At 36.5% G+C, this 21,907-nt stretch overlaps 1 protein-coding gene across 6 annotated transcripts in view; it reads left to right on the top strand.

Annotated features, from left to right (window-relative positions):
- The first annotated feature begins 10,932 nt into the window (after nt 1-10,932).
- The window catches only part of LOC107870867 (K(+) efflux antiporter 6), a 36,890-nt gene continuing 25,915 nt past the window's right edge, over nt 10,933-21,907 (top strand). For 4 of the 6 annotated variants that reach the window (XR_007055848.1, XR_007055847.1, XM_047413137.1 and 1 more), the window contains exons 1-7: nt 10,933-11,461; nt 13,800-13,843; nt 15,161-15,228; nt 15,339-15,417; nt 15,539-15,600; nt 15,721-15,796; nt 15,950-16,024. Coding sequence is in view for 4 of the 6 variants with exons in the window: in XM_047413137.1 (XP_047269093.1) it covers nt 11,248-11,461; nt 13,800-13,843; nt 15,161-15,228; nt 15,339-15,417; nt 15,539-15,600; nt 15,721-15,796; nt 15,950-16,024 (618 nt within the window). In the remaining 2 variants the exon portion in view is untranslated. The remainder of the gene's footprint in view (nt 11,462-13,799; nt 13,844-15,160; nt 15,229-15,338; nt 15,418-15,538; nt 15,601-15,720; nt 15,797-15,949; nt 16,025-21,907) is intronic. The other 2 variants (XM_047413139.1, XM_047413136.1) reach the window with 1 other exon arrangement.

Here is a 21,907-nt window from a genome sequence, read left to right as displayed (position 1 = left end):
AAAGGTCGTAATACATCTTGAGTGATTTTCAAAATTTTTGGAGTAGCATAAGGGCACGTTTGGGTGCCCAAAACAATGGCACCATGCGATTAGCATGCTTCAAAAATTTTCAGCATTTCAGTGCCAACTTCAAACGATCATCACTTCCTGAATATAAAGAACTGGGAGATTTGATATATATCAAATGAAATATCTTTGAGTCTTCTTTTCAATGCAATTGGTTTCACCCCATTCCAACATCAGAGTAATAAGTTACGATTAATTTATTTCAGCATGTCAAATCAGTAACTGAGGGACAGATTTGATTTGGGTCAACTTCAGTCGATCATAACTCCTTATATATGACGAATTGGGTGGCCTACCATACATAAAATTAAAGATCTTTGAGTTATATTTCCAACGATATAAATTTCACAAAAATCCAATACCCAAACGAGGAGTTATCCAGTTTTTCGTGGCCAAGGTACGCAGGATTTTTCTGCCATTTTTCAATTTCCTTAGGGGCAATCCAGTCATTTCACCCTTGCCCCATTTTGTGTAAATAAGCATAAAAACTAATTTTGGGCATCAAAGTCTGTTATTTTCAAAAAAAAAATTCCAAGAAAGAAACCCTAAACCTATAAATTCCCCTTCTTAAATCTTCCAATTCCACCATGGAAATTCTAAATTAATCCGATAAATAAAGTCCCCGTTTCGAGCTCTTCGAGATGCACCAATCAATTTTGTAAATAGTGTTCCGAGGCAAGAATTCATTCCAATCTTTAATTTTAAGGTATGTGGGATTTGAACAAGATTATCCTTTCGATCTTGTGCCCGGTATTTTTGTTGAATTACATTGACATGAGATTTTACATGTTTTACCATGAATTAAAAATATGGTTTTATATCTTATATTATTATCCATGAGCTATGGGATTATGTCATCCGATATGTGTATAATGTTGAGATGAAATTATGTCTAAAAAGTATTTGATTATGAGAGTATGATGATTTAATTTGTTAAGCCTTGATTTATACTATCATTCCACTATTTTCTTATTATGAATTTATAATTGATATAGAAAATTATATATCCTTACTATAGGTTGATGTCTCAAGTACCTTTAAATGAGAGTTGGATGGAAAATTGAGAAATGTTGATATTGAAGTTGCAATGAGTCTTGGTATTTTCCGGATGGTTTTGATGAGTTAAATTATTGAAAATATTATGTATTGAGTCTTCATATCCTTGTCCAAATGTCGAGTTGGTTATGGTTCAATGCATTGATACCTTGTTGATGTTGAGGAAGATTAAAATGTTTTGAGCTAAAATATGTTGAGTTAGGAATCCACAAATTGATATGATTTGATAAATGAGAAAAAGATTTGATTTGGTCTTTATGATAGACCCTTGTGATGTTATGGTGGAATTTCTAATGCGTTCTGAGCTTGTCGGAGAGTAGTACTTAGCACCGAGAGGGAAATTTGATATTTCCCCAAATCTATGTGCCACCGTAGGGTTGTTTGATGATGATATTATTGGCCAGAGAGCCCGATTGTGATTATTGTAGTTTTAAGGTCGTACTCCTTGGCAAAGAGTATGACGCTCCCGCCAATGGGGGTTTCAAATGTTAGTATTCCACATAGCTCACGTGGGGTTGTCGGTTATAGGAAACTCCCGTGTCCATAAGATTAAGTTTCTTGAATTACCGAGTCACTTCGAGATTTGAGTCAAAGAGTTGAGATGTTTATGATGTTTTATGGTCATTTATGATGATTTATAATTACCTATGATGATTTTTGACGATATGATAATTTATGATGATTTAGGATGATTTATCATAATTTATGATTTATAATGATTTACGTGGATTTCAAGATTTTATCATATGAACTGTTTATTATGAAATTACAAAAAGTATGATTTGATATAACTCAAGCCAAGTGAGTCATCATTGTCTGTATGCATGTTTTCATGAAATTAATTATACTATTTATATTGTTGTATGCACCCCCACATACTCAGTACATTTTAAAGTGCTGGCCCACATATTTCTATGGGCTACATTCTTACCAAAATATAGGTACAAGCTGTAGCACACATATCATGTTCAGCTAGGTCGTAGCTCTCGATCGACAGGTGATTAGTCTTTTTGATTCAGGGACTTGAGTTGTTCAGATTTGAGGTATATTGTATTTTCTGTATTCAGTCGTATTGAGTAGGGGTAGTTGGGAGTCATGACCCGGCTATCTTTGGTCAATGCTAGTAGAGGCTTCATAGACAGTCACTAGTAGTCAGTGTATTCAGTTTCAGATTTATATATATATGAGCAGAATTGCGACCGTGTAAATTTACTTTTATATTGGTCAGACTAAGTTATGGGTTGTTTCCGCATTATTCTTTCTATTTAATGTATTTTATTCAGTTGCTTTGGGTTATGCCAAATGAAGGGTTAGCTTGGGGTCACTTGTGACCTTAAGCACCGTGTGACGTCTTGGGATCCGATTTTGAGGCGTTACAAGCTTGGTATCAGAGCACAGAGTTCAAGTGTCCTAGGGTGTCTATGAAGCCCTGTCTAGTAGAGTCTTGCGGACCGGTACGGAGATGTCTGTACTTTTCTTTGAGAGGCTACGAGGCATTTAGGAAAATGTTCCCTTTCTTTCAAGTCGTAGATCGTGCTATGGAAAGGTTCCTTAAGAAATTCATACGGGTTCATATCTTGCATAAATTGAACCATTTCGCCTTGTTCTAAAATACCGGATATAGTCAAGCGTAAATCCTTATAGATCGTGCTTTCTTAGATAATCTCCTCTGATATTACGGGCTTGTAAGTGAGCTAGAAAAAAAAATTTCATTAGTGCTCTTGAGTTCCAAAAAATTGAGGTGTCATATGTACGTTCTTAAAGGTTGTGCATTAAGCCTATGTCGGAAGTGTTTTTGGATATCTCCCTAGAATTCATGATGTGATTTCGTATTTTCCTTATCCATGTACTAATATTGAGACAGGGTGATTAACTAGTTCCAATTTTCTCTCTTGATTATATTCCTGGTCTTACTAGCAAAGGTCCATTGCTTTCAAGATGTACCCTCATCCCTCTTGAGTCGTTTAGTTGAGGTAAAACGAGACACAAATTCTCAGATCCTTGATTCTAGTGTACCAGGCTTTTATTTCTTGAAAATATTTTGATGAAAACTTGAAGTCTAGTGAAGCCGTGTGGGGCTTATTTCGATTCACTAGCATAATTGTTTTAATATTTATTTTCTTTTTCAAAATGCAAAACCAAAGTCTAGTGAAGCCGCGTGAGACCTGTTTCGATTCACTAGCAGCTGGTTGTTTACTCTGTTGTTCTTGCATTGGTTGGAAACGTGGTGGAAGGCGGTGTTAATAAATTATTATGGCATAGGCCATGGAATTGTGGATGATTATTGTCGTTATGAGGTTTTGGTGGACTAGTATGTTTGGGGTGTTTGATAGATGGAAATGGTTGTTGAGATTGTTGTTAATCGTAGTCAGAGTGAGTTGTTAAGTTTGTATAGCGGGTGATGAGAAAAATGAATTTAATGATTGAATTACTACGATGTTAGTGATAGGGAGGAGATTTAGTAGGTTTGAACCGTATGTACGAGAGCTTAAGTCTATTTGTTTGTAATCAAGTGTGACATTGTGTGTTGAGGTAGTAGTATGCTCAAGGTGTTATGGGGATTTTTTTTAAGTTATTAAATGTTAAGCGGTTAATGTTATCCTTGATCGGGTAAGTATGAATGAGGATATGTGGTATACGATGTAATTGTGAGTTAACTTAGGCATTAGAGGTTGACCAGGGTGTTAGTTTGAGATGTGATGTTAGTAAAGCACGAAGAAGTTAGTATGGTTTAGTGAAGGTTTGATGTATCTATGGTAAGTGCTAGAATCTAAGCTGCGGAGTACATGAATTGTTGTATGATAACTTTTGAAGTTGTCTAAGTTGGTGGGTATTTGAGAGTTATGTTAAGAATGAGTTTGCGCTCACGGGTGTCGTTATGCGGGTTAAGTTATGGATCTTGTGTATGGGTATATCTGGAGACCTGGAGTAAAGCGAATGTCGTGGACTAGAGTTTGTATGGTGATTCATTGCGGAGTGTTGGCTTAAGTCTAAGGGGGAGATAGTAGAAAAAAATTAACTAAGTTAAGATTGCGGGATTCAGGTATGTGTATCGGTGGGTTGTAAGTTGGTGGTGAGAAGTAGTGGTGTTGATCCTATTTTATCCCAGCCTTTTTCATGACTTCGATATTTTCTCATGCCTTATGTTTCATTCCCCCGATCATAATACCAACCATATCTAGCTTAATCAAATCAGGACATATGACCCGATAAAGAATAGTGACAAGACACTTCTTATACACTCGTTTAGCAATAACAGATTCTCCTACTGGGGTAGAAAGAAGAATAGGCTCAGGAATCCGTTCAGGGTCTATTTCAAAATTTACAGCAACCAGAGGTGTCACATAAGAGAAACTCGAACCGAGGTTCATCAATACATACACATCAAAATGAAATACACAGAGCATACCGGTGACAACATCTGGAGAGTCATCCTGCTCCTGGCGAGGTGGTATGGCATAGAAGCGATTCTGGCGTGAACCGCCAGCAGTACTAGAAGAGGTGCCCTGAGGAGGAACTGGGCGGGCTACGGGAGCGGGGGCACTGGTAGCCTGACTCTGGGGATGAGCATCTCGACTTCCCTATCTAACATACGGATAATCTCTAAGTCGATGGCCCAACTTACCACAACCAAAGCAACCCTTCTGATCAACAAAACACTCGCTAAGATGATCTCTACCACATTTGGCACATGAAGGAGGATGAGGTCTGTTACTTACACTTTCCTGAGACCTAGACGGGATAGGCCTGTTCCCCTGCTCCTTCCTACTTCTAGGTGTAGGAGCACTAACTGAGGAAGGCGCGGGCATAAATAGACGTTTCTGAAATTGAGGGCGGTTCCCTCCATGGAATCTGGACTGACTGAATCCCTGTTACTCTAATCTAGCTCTTTTATTCCCTCTTACTCTCTCCCTCTCTTTCACCTTATCAGCTTCAATCTGTTGGGCATGTATCATCAACCAAGAAAGGTCCATCTCCCTATTAAGCATAACAGATCTACACTCTTTCACAACGTAACTCGACACGTCTGTCACGAACTTGCTCATGATGGTCCTGGAGTCAGCCATCATACTAGGAGCATATTAGGACAACTGATTGAATCTAAGGCAATACTCCTTAACAGTCATGAAGCCTTGTCTCAAATTCATGAATTCCTCTATCTTTGCTTTCCTCATCTCAAGAGGAAAGAATCTGTCCAAGAACGCATCCTGGAATAGCTACCAACTCATGGGAGCGGCATCCTCCCCTCTACTTTTCCTCTATATTTTCACCCAATCATATGCAATATCTTTCATTCGATTGGCAGCCAATTCAACACTCCCCCCTCAGTCACGTGCATAATCTGGGTGATTTTTCTCACTTCATCTAAGTACATCTGTGGGTCTTCACCTACCTTCAATCCATAGAACTCAGGTGGATTCATCCGCATAAAGTCATGAACTCAAGTTGCAGCAGAATTATTCTTTTGTGGAGACGGAACAGTAGCTTGGGTGTTGGCTTGAGCATTAGCAGTAACTGTCTGGGCTAGCGCCTGAAAAGCTACCCGAAATTCTACATGTGACATATGCTCTTTCAAGGGATCAACGGGTTGAGGTTGCTCATTGCTTCTACGATCTCGAAAAGGAGGCATTTTCTATTATAAGAGAGTACAAGTTAATCGCAGATAAAGAGACAATTGTAGGCACGATAAACTTTTAGAAAGAAAGAAATAACTTTTCCTAAAACGTCCCGTAGCCTCTTGTTCATAGATATGGCGCGTTACAGACCGATGATTAAGACTCTACGTAACGCGGCTTGTCAGACTCCTTAGGACTCTTTAAACCTTAGGCTCTGATACCAAGCTTGTAACGCCCCAAGTTCCCATCCCGAGATATCACACGGTGCTTAAGGCCACACAAGGACTCAAGCTAACCCTCCAAACCTGTCATCACTTCAAGAACTCATTTTGACAATAGTCATGCTAAAATAAGAGAGAATGACATATCATGAACATACTAGAATAAGATAAGAAACTAGCCTGTATAATCCAAAATACTAAAATTCTGTACATACCAACCCTTTAGTCTAACAAATCCTCTATACATCATAATCAAGGAGACATTGGGATAAACCCCCAACTGACTCAAATAGTACTGAAAGCTATAACAACAAAACGGTATCACAAATTACAGACACGGTCCTCGAACCATGAGGACTCACCACTGAGGAGACGTAGAGAGGAACCCGAATATCGCTAACGCGGCTGTGGCTAAGTACCTAAACCTACATTACGAGAAAATATAGCCCATAGGAAAATATGTGGGTCAGCACTTTAAAATGTACTGAGTATGTGGGAGTGCATGTAACAATGTAAATATCATCATCAATTTTATGAAAATATGCATATGTACAATGATAGCTCACTTGGCTTGAGTTAGATTGAAATATACTTTTCATGATCTCATTGTAAATAAATCATATGATAAAAAACTCATAAATCATCATAAACAACTCAACTCTTCAACTCAAGACTCGGAGTGACTCTGTAATTCAAGAAACTCGACTCTTATGGACATGAGAGGTTCTTATAACCGACATAAACCATGTGAGCTGCATGAAGTCCAATATTTTACCCTCATAAGGAGAGAACCTCATATTGGAGGGAGCGTCGTACTCTTGCCAGGGAGTACAACCTAAATTTAGTGATCACAATCTCCTACTCGACCTCTAGCCCACAATTATCAATATCAATCCTACGGTGGCACGTAGTTTCGGAGAAAATACCACATTTCCTACTTGGTGCTAAATACTACTCCCAGACACAAGCTCAGAACGAGTTAGGAAATCCACCACAAACATCACTAGGGTCTATCATGAAGATCAAATCAAATCTCTTTCTCATTTATCAAATCATAATTAATTGGTGGATTCCTAACTCGACTCAAATCAAATCAATATTTCTCGATATCAAAATGTATCAATTCATTAAATCATGGCAACATCAATAACTTTGAAGAAATATCAAGACTCATTGTAACAATTCAATCTCATAAATCAATATACTCAATAATCCAATTTCTCATAAGGAAGCTTAAAGCTTGACAAATATCTTGAAAGCACTTGAAATATCAACTTATGGCAGAAATATGAAATTCACAATATTAAATATCAAGTCATATCTTGGGAATAGTAAAATAATCATGTATAACAAAGTTTGAACAATTTATATTCTCATAATCTCATGATGAGGTAATTTGGGTATAAACCCACTTGCAAAATCATATAAATCCATGATAGAAATCAAAGCTTTGGGCACAATAACGAAAGAATTGCTCTTGTTCAAAACCCCACATACCTTAATCTTTGAAATTGGATGAACTATAGTGCTTGAGACTCTATCCGCACTTGTAATAAATAATTCTTGAAGTCCACACTATGAGAAAATTGATTCTTGAAGGAATCTTGAAGAATTTATGGATGATTTTTGGAAGGTTAAAGTTCTTGATGAAACCCTAGTTATACTCTCTTAAGATAATTGGAAGAGAAAATGGAGAAATTAGGGTTTGGATAGGGTTTTTGATATTTATAGAGGCTTCTAAAAGATGAAAAAAAGACCAAAATACCCTTGCAAAACGTCCCTTAGTTGCTGGAAAAAAATAGCTGACAACATTCGTGACAAGCCGTCAAGCTGGTGATAAGTCGTCACGAAATATCGTCACAAAAGGGTGAAATTTTAATTTTCTGCCTAAGGTTGACGACATTGGTGATAGGTCGTCACGGCCGTGACGACTTATCACAAAATGTCGTCACTGGGTCTGGCCCAGGGCTAATGACATTGGCGATAGGTCGTCACGCTCGTGACAGCTTATCACGAATGTTGTCACTCAGTTTCTCATCCTGACATGCTGGAGTAAAATGGCTATAACTCTTTGCTCTGATACTGAATTTGGGCAAAATTGGTACCGTTGGAAAGATAATTCAATTATCTATCCTGTGGTAGGTCATGAGATCAATAATTCATAGTATAACGAGAGATATGCTCATTTGAAGTTGACTATGCCAAAATCCTTCTCAAGAATTTAATCGATAAGGGATGTTTTGGTTTACCCAATCGTTAGGACATCTTTAAGGCCTTAATACACATCACCCTTAATCAGAAAACAACCAAAACACTATAATTTATTTCTCATAAGCTTAAGTCATGGTTGCACTATTGGTTAGAATCTCCGGGTATTACATAAAAGTACATGACCAATGACCCTTTATGATCATTTTTTATCAAATCTCCCATCGAGGATAGTTGTCATACTCATCCAACTATGCATAGCATGTTATTATATATATCTTTTATCATACTATATCACATTCACTTCTAGAAATGGATCTGTACTAATAATGCTTATTATACGTCATAGTATCTTCAAGAACTATAATTATTTATATGTGCTACCCAAATTTTCATTACAAACTATTGTCATGCCTTGTTATTATCATATTTATTGGGTACACATCAACTTAAATTTTAAAAGGTCAAGTGCATATCCACTCTGTATTTTCTTTTAATGAAAGTTTATAAAATTTCTCAAAAATTGGTTGTACGATAATTGTTTGTCCTAGACTTTTCATAGAGAAATTAATGGTTAAATTATCTTTATTTTCGAAGGATCATTTTGAGAATTCATAATGTTCTTTAATTTATAATTACCATAATAGTGATTATTATCATTTTGTCACGCTCATATTGATATATTCAATATCTTCGTCCAGACTTATTATGCACTATTCCCACATTGACACGAAAAATAAAGCAAATTTAATAGAACGAGTTTCATGAAATTTTTTAATCAAAAACATATTATTTTACTTTAATCATCAATATAACATTAATATGATGTATTGAGATTCAAAGCCAGCTCACCATATAAAGATAGTTAAGTCATAATTCAGTGGGACTCAAATGCAATATCTTATTATTATGACACATCAAAACTCCAACCTTGATGTGTTACCCTCCTGGTGTGATATGACTTGAATACATACCCTCAATTAATTACATAATAGCGCAAAGTACAGTCAGACCCACTTAAAATCTTATAACATTATCACTTTATTATGTTAATATTTATCACTGATTGCTTCAGTGATTTCAAACATTAATATCTTTAATTTCACAAAAATTACTATTCATATTATTAGAGTGGACCAATAGAAATAGTGCATCAAAAATTTTGATTTGACTTACCAACTAATTGATATATCACACAATTATTTTTAACAAGAATTTTTTATGGCATATTGATTTATCCAAATCAAAGAAAAACTCCCATAGTGCATGACTAAAAAACTATACAAAATATTATACAAATGAAATCATGGCAAGGGGAGTAATATTTGATTGCTATAATATAATTGAAATATGTGTTAGATGTGCATACAAGTAGTTAACAAAATGCAAAGTACACTTACCAAAGCTATGACTGAAAGTTTTAGTATAATTTCATATTTTATCACAGGTGAAAATAATTAAGTTGAAACTCAACCTTGAAAATTTGGAGTTTCGTCCTTGTAACGTGATTCTCAATATCTCTATTTATAGAATTATATTGAAAAATAACAAAGAATGTTATGAACACGACATTAAAATGTTTGGTCAAACAATAATTGATGGTTAAAAGTATATTTTAAGAGTTTATTTAGATTGAGTGATATTTTTGACTTACAAATTAAAAATAATAAGTTATAAATCCTAACTTATAACTTGTGACTTATTTTTATTAGGAAAAATACTTTGTTTCCATCCTGAACTATACACGAAATTGCTGAGACACACTCGCACTTTAGGAGGGCCCTATTACCCCTGGACTAATTAAAATTATAATTTTGACAATCTTAGTGTTTACGTGGTACATCAGTGAATCAACTCACTGAAGGTCCACTTAGACACACGTATGTGACACGTAGGCACTAAGGTTGCCAAAAATACAATTTTAATTAGTCCAGAGGTAATAGGACCCTCCTAAAGTTCGGGTGTGTCTCAGCAATCTCGTGTATAGTTTAGGATAAAAACAATGCATTTTCTCCTTTTATTATTTTAAATTAAAATAAAGTATTTATACCGTTTTTTTAATTTTATTCAAATACGTATATAATTAATTAAAAATTATTTTAATTTAAAATAAGTCCATTCAAATTATGCTTTAAATTTATTAAGTAAATACAAATTACTTGTCATTATAAAATACTTTTTAGAAGCTTACAAACAGGCTATTAATTCAATCCATGATGACCTTTCACTATGCTTTTGGGCACGGGACTTGGATTAAAAAGGACAAATAAGTTATCTAATTAAGTGAGAGTCCTCCAAATTTTTAAAATTAGGTGGAAGGAATAATTTTTTTTTTGAGTTTTTTTTAAAGTTTTTCCGTTTGAACAACTTGTCCCAATTGTGGAACAACTAGGAGTCTTTGTTCGATAATTTTGTGAAATTGTTCGATAACTTCAACAACTGCGCGTAGTTGTTGAACAACTAAGCGTAATTGTTCAATAACTAAGGGAAGTTGTTTAATAATTATGCGAAGTTGTTCGGACAACTATATTAGTTGTCCGAACAACTATCTCAGTTATTCAAGGGACTTAAGTTTTTGAAGAAATAAGTTTATGGGACCACTTATCTTTTTTTAATTGGAAACTTGGAAGGCCTTGTGGCTTATTTTTCTCTTTGGGCATGCTGTCTTGTAACTCACTTCAACCACTGACGAGATAAGTTTGTGGGACCACTTATGTTTTTTTAAATAGAAACTTGGAAGGCCTTATGGCTTATTTTTCTCTTTGGACACGCTGTCTTGCAACTCAAGTAACTCACTTCAACCACCGACGAGATAAATTTGTGGGACCACTTATATTTTTTTTAAATAGAAACTTGGAAGGCCTTGTGGCTTATTTTTCTCTTTGGGCACGCTGCCTTGCAACTCACTTCAACCACCGCCGGCATCCCCCGCTCTCTCACTCTTTCCCAGTTCTCTGCGAAACGTAAACGTAAAGGATCTCAATGTCGGTTGGATAACTCCCAACAGGGTGCACTCTATGCACCCTTAATTCCCCTCTCTCTAAAAATCCCTAACCACATTTTCTATCACTAACTCAGCAATGCCAATGCGAGGGCTCTGCTTTCTCCTCTTCTGTTTTTCCTTCCTCTTCTCTTCTGCTGATCCGATAGGTGAAGATTCAGGAAATTCCGTCATTGTCAATGCTGCTGAATTTAATTCCTCCTCCGTTGCGAGATCTGAGGAGGGTAGTTTCGCCAACATGATTGATCGAGCTTTGGAAAAGGAGTTCAATGAGACCGAAGAGCAGTCCGGTGGTTAGTCACATCACATATATTGTTTCCTTCTAGTTTCCTTTTTTTTTTCTTTTGTATTTGCTGAATTACATCACCTGGACATTCAAATCACGTGGAGGGTAAGTTGCGACGCTGGGAATATTTGAAGTTTGGTAATCCTGGGATGGGGTAGGGTGTAGTGGGGTTGAAAGAAAAGAGTTACATTAACTGAAGTTTGAATAGGTGTGGATGTAAGTGGTAACGCTAGCCGGACGATGGAATGGAGAGTAAGAGGGAAGACGGGGTATATTAGAAGTCAAAACACTCAGAATACAAGTTCGAGCCATGCAGTTAGGTGGATCAAGGTAAGTGGATACACTAGTGATCCCGGAATAGGGATTGGTGAGAGTTGGGCCTAATTATCGATAAGTAGATGCCAATAATGGTATGTCATTTCAGTGTCTTAAGGATCATTTCAGTAGCTAAAGGATACATATGTATACATGTCTTAAGGATCATTTCAGTAGGTAAAGGATGCATATGTATACACAAGACCACAATTGGAGATTATCTGACAGTACTATATACCTGTCTCATATAGAGTATCTGAAAGCAAACTAATGCTCACTTGCTTGTCATGCATCTCATTCAAATCTAATTAAACTAGACAGCTGAATATAATATAAGCTAACAATAAAAACAACTACATTACCTTGAGTGGTTTAGGTGCTAAGTGGAAACACGGGTTATTTAGAAGTTATGTTATGTCGAAGATCTGCGGAAACACATGGTTTGGCATACAGTGGGTTGTGTCGTGTCTGAGAAATTGGAGAGGTGATACATAACTGGGCAAGCAGTAGGTTGTGAAATGTAGCCCCATTATCTTATGTGGATATTTTGGAGGGAAAGGAACATAGGAGAATTTGAAGATGAGGTTGCACAGATGAGGACATTTCTTTTGTTTTGGATTGGTTTTTAGTGTACCCACGAGATCCTTATTCATATAAATGACTGAATGTCTTTTATAGAGAACTATATTTTTTGTGTTGGTTATCTACTATGTGTTTTACTATGTGTTTGTGTGATATCTTGTGCCTTGAGCCGGGGGTCTTTCGGAAACAGCCTTTCTACTTCATCAGAGGTAGAGGTATGGACTGCGTACATCTTACCCCCCCAGACCCCACTAAGTGGGAATACACTGGGTTTGTTGTTGTTGTTGTTGTTGTATCTACTTATTGGTATTATTACCTTATCAACAAAAAAGGAGTGAGAATAATGGAGGGGTGGGGTTAAAAAACAAGAGAAGTAGTTAAATTGCTTGATTGTTTGAAGAATAATTGGAACACGACGTATATTGTAAGTTAAAGTCATGTGAAGTGTAAATGAGACCATATTTTAAGTATGTAGGTAGGCTTGTGAAGTGTACCGCAGGTACACCCGGTGATCCTGGGATGGGGTGGGGTGGGGGGGTTAACAAAGGAAAAGATGACATTATCGGAGTTTTCAAGTATAATTTTGAAATTTAATTGATTAAAGCATGCAGCCTGGGGCTTAAATTGCATTTTTTTTTTTTTGGGATAAGGAATCTACAAGACTTCATACGTGTTTAGTTTGTCCTCATCACCTTAGTGCCCTCACTTGAGTTACAAGCTTGCGTTACCAAACTCAGTTAAATTGCATTTTAAGGGGCTCAATTCAATAAGTTTGTTAGATTTACATCCTTAACTATTAATTGTGAAAAGGGATTTTCTTTAACAATTTCAATAGAATTACTTGCTTGAGTGGCAATTTCGGTGCTTGTAAAGGCAGTTATACACACACACACACAATACAATACATACATACATAAATGTAAGTATGTATAGATAATGTGGCAATATAATGCGTTTCTAGATTTGATTGATTGTTCTCAGTGATGCGTTTAGAAACTTGAGGTATTTACTATTTATATTTGATGCTTAAGATTTTCTTTTGATTTTATGAAATACTTTAGAACCTCAACTTGTTCTTTTTCGATTTTCTTTTGATTTTATGAAATACTTTAGAACCTCAACTTGTTCTTTTTCTTTCTCGTGATATGATAAACCCATACCCTGAACCTCGAGAGTCAAGGTGGTGCATTCCACTTTTCCCTGTTTATAACTTGAGGTGCAAATTTCGAAGATGGAGGTGGAGTGTCCTTCCACTAGGCTATCTCTAGCTTATTAAGAATCCTTAATTTTCTTTGAAAGGGAAGTTATTTGGAAGTTCAAATTACCTCAATTCAACTGCTTTGGGATTGAGATAGTTGATTGATTAATTTGTCTTTAATAATTCACGCATGTGTCTTTTGCTCTTCCTTTTCCTGCACGTCTATCTTATACTATTACCTTTGTTTCAGCAATCGATCACGGGAGCTTCAACAGTAGCGTTGCAGAGCAAGAGGTGTGCAATGTTCCCTTAAGTTATTGCCTTAAGGAGATAGTAATAATAATTGGATGCCATGTGCTAGTAAATGATACTGATTTGAACTTCTCAACAAATTAGGCTTTATCTTGAAATTAATTGCTATAATCTTTTTAGTTTATTTACTCTTATAAGTAACTGAATGTATTGGATTTTGTAGGTCTGACTGTTGATCTGTAACATACTGATATCTTCCTCAAGGAGTAATATGTATTCATTTGCTAGATTCTTTTCTGGTTTTAGATTCATTTTACATATTCGGTTTCTTTTTTAAAAATACATCTAATAGTTGTGTAATAATTAGGGAACTTTCCTTTGTCTTACCTAGCCGAAAATTCTATTGAAGGAACCATCTTGGATGTATTTATTCATGAATTCAAATTAATTTTTTCTCTTCTTTCTCCCTTTCGCGCTTGATTTTATAGTTGTTAACTGTAGATCGAAACAACTTCCTGTTTAGATCATTGTTTTCACTAAAAAACTTTTTCACCACTGTCTCAAGTCATGGTGAACTTGTTATCTCAGCATTCGTGTTCAATTCAATAGTCAAATCATTTGTTTGATCACATCAAGAGTTTTTTCTTGACAGGATGAAGCGATCATTAATACATGTCTAGAAACACCAATAAATACACTGTCACATGCCATTAGAAGTTCTATCACCAACACGCTTGACACCTCACCATCACGATTATTATGCATTTTTCATGGAAAGTGGACATGCCTACTTGTCTGGTTAGACCTTGGGAGGTCCAGTAGTGCTTCAGAATTCTTTTTTAAAGATAATACCACTTTGGTGTGAAATCAATGAATTTACTTTCCTTCATTTTAAAAAGAACAAACATAAAATCGTTGAAATAAGGACAGTCAGTGGTTACTCATTAGCCACATAAAAGGCGGCAACAACTTAAAATGTCAATGGTTTTCTCTAGGACTTTCCGACATACTGGCTCCCTAATTTCTGTCCCTTTGTGAGCATTGTCACGTTCTGACCACACATTAGTTATTATTAATTCAGGAAGGATTTCAATATGAGCTGCTTCAGTAATACGGCTAATTAATTAAGAAAAGGATTCTCCAAAGTAGTCATAGTATGTCCTTTTGAGGTATTGCCAAAAACAGTTTTGTTGAACATTGCATAGTTTCTTAGTCTTGTTAGCTTATCACCCGTGTAACTTGCAATTTAGAAAAGCAATATAAGAAAATCTTATTATGCTTTCTTCAGTTTAATTTTTTGACTATGACCTACTTCCAAGTACAATGGAATATGCATTTCTGAAGCACTTCATTTCTCAGGCTGTTTTGGAAACCGTTGCTAGGGTTGGTAGGGTCAAGCTCAAGAAGAGCGAGACAAATGAGGAAAAGTATGCCATGCTATCTTATGATTCTCTTTCTACTTCTTTGAAGGTCTCCTTGTTATTACAAAATGAAAGACTAAAATGCTATTGTTACTTTTTTTGTGTTTTTTTATTAGGTCATTCCAGTTGCACAGTGTTTTCAACCTGGATAATGACAATGGAGCAGAAGATACACCTACTTTGATAGATCGAAAGGTACTTCTTGCACCTATGAAATTTCTTTTGGAGAAGAGTACCTTTGTGTTCTGCTAGTAAGATGATTATGGATGACTGAGGACACAAGTCACTAATTGGTGCCTCGCCCTGCCCCCACCAGGATAATGTCTTTATCATGTCTAATCCAAAATCAAAGTTTCCAGTGCTGCAGCTAGATCTAAGGTTAGCTTACTCCCTCTTTCCCACATCCTGGTTATTACATAAGTTAAAAACTGTAATAGATAGACAAATTTGTCAGGGCATTTTATTAATAGATCTGATTTAATGTAACTCAATGGGCAGACTGATATCTGATCTGGTTGTTGTCATTGTTTCTGCAACTTGTGGTGGCATCGCCTTTGCTTGCGCTGGACAACCGGTCTGATAATTACTCCTTTGCCTTTTTCTGATTGATAACTGCAATAGCTTCTTTCACTGTCTTCTGCATCCGGCCTGTTTGGCGTGTGGATTTATGTTTCTTTAACTTCTTTATCAGTCTTACTTTCTATCATATGCTATTAATGTCTTGCAGGTTATCACTGGATATTTGCTGGCAGGCTCAATTATTGGACCTGGTGGTCTTAACATTATCAGTGAAATGGTGCAGGTATGTTGATTTTATGACTCTTCCAAATAAGTAAATCAATTGTTTGATTAATCAGTCAACTTAATCCCAATTTATCCTCAATTAACTAAGGGCCTATTTGGCATGAAATTTTTTCACTTTTTCTCGGAGTTGAACTTTGGGAAACACCAAGTGAAGTGTATTAAGGATGCTGACGACAAACTTTTGGTGGAGGAGGTTCTTATTAGGAGGAGATGGCATTCTTACTTTCATAAGCTCTTGAACGAAGGGACACTAGCATTGCGTTGGGGTTTTAGAACACTGAGAGAGACTTCACGACTATGGCTATTGTAGGCGAGTTAAGGTTGAGGAGGTTAAGAGTGATATTCGTAGGATGCATAGGGGTAGAGCGATTGAGCTATACGAGATTCTAGTGGACTTTTGGAAGTGCGAGGGAGGGGTAGGGATGGGATGGTTGGCTTTAACATCATTTTAAGGACGATGAAGATGTCTAAAGCTTGGAGATGGAGTACGATGATTCTATTGTATAAGAACAAGGGTGACATTTATGATTGCAACAGTTATAGGGGTATTAAGTTGTTGAGCTACACTATGAAAGTTTGGGAGAGGGTGGTAGAGTTGGGAGAGGGTGGTAGAGTTGAGGTTACGAAAGATTGTGACTATTTCTAAGAATCAGTTTGGATTTCTGCCAGGACGCTCGACTTCTGGGGCCATCCATCTCGTAAGGAGACTGGTGGAGCAGTATAGGGAGAAGAAGGTCTTGCACATGGTGTTCATCAACTTGGAGAAGGCTTATGATAGAGTCCCCAGGGAGTTTTATGGAGGTGCTTGGAGGCTAGAGGCGTACTATGGTGTATGCTAGGGCGATTAAGGATATGTACGGCGGAGCCAAGACTCGAGTTAGGACTGTGGGAGGGGACTCAAGAGTACTTTCCCGTCTTGATGGGGTTACACCAAAGATCGACTCAGCCTTTTTTATTTGCCTTGGTGATGGATGTTTTGACTTATGCAAATTCAAGGTGAGGTGTGTTGTTCTGCAGAATACAGAGAAGAAGAAGAAAGACATATTTTATGATTAAAAAAATATTCTGCTTGTTTATTCATTCACATCTTAGAAAATAAATAGACAAAAGACTCCTATTCTATCTCAACTAAATAACTGAATTTCACAAATAAAATTACTAAACCAAAAAAAGAAAGATAACAACAAATAACTCAATACTTCAACACTCCTCCTTGAGATGTTTGCTGGTAACTCCAAGTTGTTCACGAAGAGTTTCAAATCTGAATTTTGGAAGAGCTTTATCAGCGAGTTGATCCTCCGAACAACAATGGACAAGCTTGATTTCCTTATTTTTCTCAACTTCTCTAATGGCATGACACTTGACAAGAAATATGCTTTGTTCTACTATGTCGGACTGGTTTTCTGCAATTGCAATTGCTGAAGTGTTATCACACTTGATCTTAGTTGCAAGTTGCGATTCCATTCCAAGATCTTTTAGAATTTTCCTCAACCAAATAGCTTGATTTGCTGCTGTTGATGCTGCTACATACTCTGCCTCTGCAGTGGATTGCACCACTATTTCTTGCTTCTTCGAATTCCAAGAAAACACACCAGAACCCAAGGAAAAAGCATAGCCAGTAGTGCTCTTCATATCGTCAGTATGTCCGGCCCAATCACTATCAACAAAGCCAAGCAAAACACCTTCTTCAACTGGTCTAAACCATATTCCGAGTTGTACAGTACCTTTTAAGTACCTAAGCACTCTTTTCGTAGTAGCAAAATGAATGTTACTGGGACTTTGCAGCCTTGAAACCGTCAAGTACAAGAAACTTCCAATCAAACTTCTATATAATGAAGCATCACACTTCTCTGCTCCGTCTTCTTTTGAGAATTTTGTATTGAAAACCAATGGTGTAGGAACAGGTTTACAATTTTGTATTCTGAACTTTTTCAGAATCTCCAAAGCTATTTGTGTTGATTGAGAAAAATTCCAAATTTTGATTGGCATACTTCCAGCCCCCAAAAATACATCATCTCTCCCAAATTTGACATTTCCAACCGTTTCTCTATTTTCACTTTAAACTTCTGCAACTCTTCCTCATCACTACCCGTAACAAGCAAATTGTCAACATATAGAGAAACAATTAATGAGCCATCATTAGGGAGTGTCTTCACATAAAGTTTAGTATCATTGTCACTTTTTTGGAAACCTTGGTTGCATAATTGATCATCGATTCTGCTATTCCAAGCTCTTGGACCCTGTTTTAACCCATATAAAGCTTTTTGAAGCTTATACACCCTACTTTCACTTCCCTGAACCATAAAATCTTTGGGTTGATCTACATAAATTTCCTCTTCTAGAAAGCCATTCAAGAAGGCAGATTTGACATCTAAATGCCAGATTTTCCACTTCATCTGTGCTGCTAATGCAATCAAAATTTTAACGATGTCCATCCTTGCAACATGTGCAAGAGTATCCGAGTAATCACCTCCAGGCTGTTGAGAATAACCTTTAACAACCAGCCTTGCTTTGTGATTGTTGATAGACCCATCCGCATTTAGTTTCACTATGTACACCCATTTAACTCCAATAACTTGCTTATTTTCAGGTTTGTCAACAAGTTTCCATGTCTCGGACTTTTCAATCATGGCAATTTCCTCCTTCATCGCTTGCTTCCATTCTTCAACCTTGCAGGCAGCTTGAAAGTTTGAAGGTTCTAGGACAACAAGATTACATCTTTCATAAATTTCAGCCAATGGTCTTGTGCCTCTAACAGCAAAATGTTCATATTTCTCTGTTTCCAAGTCTTCACTTGAATCTTGAAAAGTAGGTTCAACAACCATCTTTCTGACTTAGAGAGATATTCCAATCCCAATAAGCATCTTCATCCACCTTCACATCTAGACTTGCAAAAACTTTTCAATATTGTAGATTCTATAGCCCTTTGAGAAAGTGCTATAACCAACCAAAATTCCTTTTTCAGCTTTTTCATCAAGCTTACTCCGTTTGACAGCTGATACATAGTATAACAGAAAGAACCAAGCACCTTTAGATGCCCAATTGATGGTTTTATGCCATTCCAAGCTTCAACTAGTGTCATTCCATCCACAACCCTTGTTGGCAGTCTATTTTGCAGATAAATTGATGTGTTTATCGCCTTTGCCCAGAAAGACTTCGGCAATTTTTTCTCAAAAATCATGCACCTAGCCATCTCAAGAACAAATCGATTTTTTCTTTCAGAAACTCCATTTTGCTGGGGTGAGTAAGTGACTGTAAGTTATGCTCAATTCCCATATCATCTCAAAACAAATGAAATTCACTTGAAGTATACTCCTTCCCATTGTCTGTTCGAAGAGTTTTCAACAAACATCCACTTTGAGTTTCACAGAAAGCTTTAAACTTCTTAAAAACAGCAAACACTTCAAGCTTTTGCTTAAGAAAATATACCCAGGTCATTCGAGTAAAATCGTCTATAAAAAGAATAAAATACTTGCTGCCATTGATTGAAGGAGTTTTCATCGGTCCACAAATATCAGAATGAACAAGTTGTAACTTCTCACTTGCTCTCCATGATGCTGACTTTGGGAAAGGCAATTTGTGTTGCTTTCCTAGTTGACAACTTTCACACACATCTGAACATAACTTAATTTCAGGCAAGTCCTTCACTAAATCATGCTTTTAAGCATATTGAATGGATTTCAAGTTATAATGGCCAAGTCTTTTGTGCCATAATCTTGAATCCTGCACACATCTACTACTTCGACAAACTTGCTCAGAATTTGAGTTCCAATTCAACGGAAAACTTCTTTTTATCATTTCAACCTTAATTGGCCGCTAGATTCGGAAACAACACATTTTTTGTCTTTGAACAATTACATATAATCTTATTCTAGCATTTGACCAACACTCAATAGATTTTGGTCAAGATTAGGTACCAACAAAACATCTTGAATAAATTTAGTACCTTTGGGAGCTTTAATTGCCACAGTTCCTTTACCAACAATCTCTAACTTGGTTTTATCGGCCAACTTAACACTACCTTTGGCAAATTCCAACTTCGTAAAATATTCTTGGTTGTGGTCATGTGTTGAGTGCAACCACTGTCCAAAAACCATGTATTTTCATCATCTAATCTTGTTGCTGCCATCGCTGTAAACACAAACTCCTTTTGTTCTTCAACTTTCAAAACGTTGGCTTTTTGAGTTTGTTGGTTGTTCTCCTTCTTCACTCTGCAAAACCTTTCAATATGACCAAGTTTATTGCAATATCTACACCGGAGAGGTGGTTTCTTTCCCTTAAACCAACAATCATCCTCTTTATGATTGTTTTTTCTACAGTACTTGCATTGAGAAAAGTTTTCTTTCTTCTTGACTCCATTTCGAGAATCGCCTTCATTTTTTCTACTAGAATTAGTAGAAGTTCCTGGGGCTTTACCTTCCTTTTGCATCTGCATCTTCCCTTTAAACTTGGCTTGAAGAGCAGTTTCAGTAGCTTCTTCTAGCCTTAAAGGATCTTTTTTGCTCTTGAGCTTGAAGAGCATGTACAAGTTCTGAAGGTGACATTTTTGTGATATCATTCGAATCTTCGAGTGAGGAGATCTTTGCTTTAAATCTTTCCTGCAAACTCATAAGAACTTTTTCACGATTCTTGGATCTGTAAGCTCTTCTTCCATATGTCTGATTTGGTTTACAACCTTCATCAACTTGTTGGAGAATTCTTCAATAGTTTCTGAATTCTGAGAATTTCAAACTCTCTTCTTAGATTTATCACTTTTATTTGCCTGATCTTGTCACTTCCTTGAAATTCTTCTTTCAACTTGTCCCAAGCCTCCTTTGTAGTCTCGCTTGCTATAACTCTTGCGAAAATTACTTCCGAAAGAGCTAATTGTATGCAAGAGAGTTTTAAAGTTTTTTGAAACCTCTTCTATGTGATTCTTAATTTGCGCCATAGTTGGATTATTTGGCAAAGGATTTGCCTCTCCTCCAACCTCTACCACTTCCTACAGATCATATGCTCGCAAATAGGTTCTCATCTTGACAACCCAAATTGGATAATTCTCATCAGAAAAAATTAGGGGTGAAGGAATTGAGAAATTGCTGGAAGCCATAACAATATTAACTTTTACGCAGGTTTTTTTTTGGGGGGGTTTTCTCTAACTCACAAGCCCTTAGAATCAAATAGCTCTAATACCAATTGTTGTTCTACAGAATACAGAGAAGAAGAATACAGAAACATCTTATGATAAAAAAATATTCTGCTTGTTTGTTCATTCACATCTTAGAAAATAAATAGATAAAAGACTCCTATTCTATTTCAACTAGGTTACTAATAAAATCCTATTCTATCTCAACTAAATAACTGAATTTCAAAAATAAAATACTAAACCAAAAAAAGAAAGATAACACAAATAACTCAATACTTCAACAAGGTGCCTTGGTGTTTGCTATTTGTGGATGATGTAGTCTTGATTGATGAGACCCGTGGTGGAGTTAATGCAAAGTTGGAGGTTTGGAGGCAAACCCTAGAGGCTAAAAGGTTTAGGTTGAGTAGGTCCAAGACGGAATACTTGGAGTGTAAGTTCAGCGTGGTGTGGCATGAGGTTGATTTGGTTGTAAAGCTTGATACTTAAGCCATCTAGAAAAGAGATAGTTTCAAGTTTCTTAGGTTTATGATTCAGGGGAATGGAGAGATTGGTGAGGATGTCACTCACCAGATTTGGGTAGGATGGATGGAATGGAGGCTCGCATCCGAAATCTTGTGTGATAAAAAGGTGCCTCCTAAACCCAAAGGTAAGTTCTACAAAATAGTGGTTAGACTGGCTATGTTGTATGAGGCGGAGTGTTGGCCGGTCACAATTCTCACATTCAAAAGATAAAGGTGGCGGAGATGATGATGCTAC

Source organism: Capsicum annuum, chromosome 5 (genome assembly GCF_002878395.1).
Source record: "Capsicum annuum cultivar UCD-10X-F1 chromosome 5, UCD10Xv1.1, whole genome shotgun sequence".
In the NCBI taxonomy this organism is placed as follows: Eukaryota; Viridiplantae; Streptophyta; class Magnoliopsida; order Solanales; family Solanaceae; genus Capsicum; species Capsicum annuum.
The sequence above is the reverse complement of the archived record's forward strand: the minus strand, read 5'-3'. Positions and strand labels throughout refer to the sequence as shown.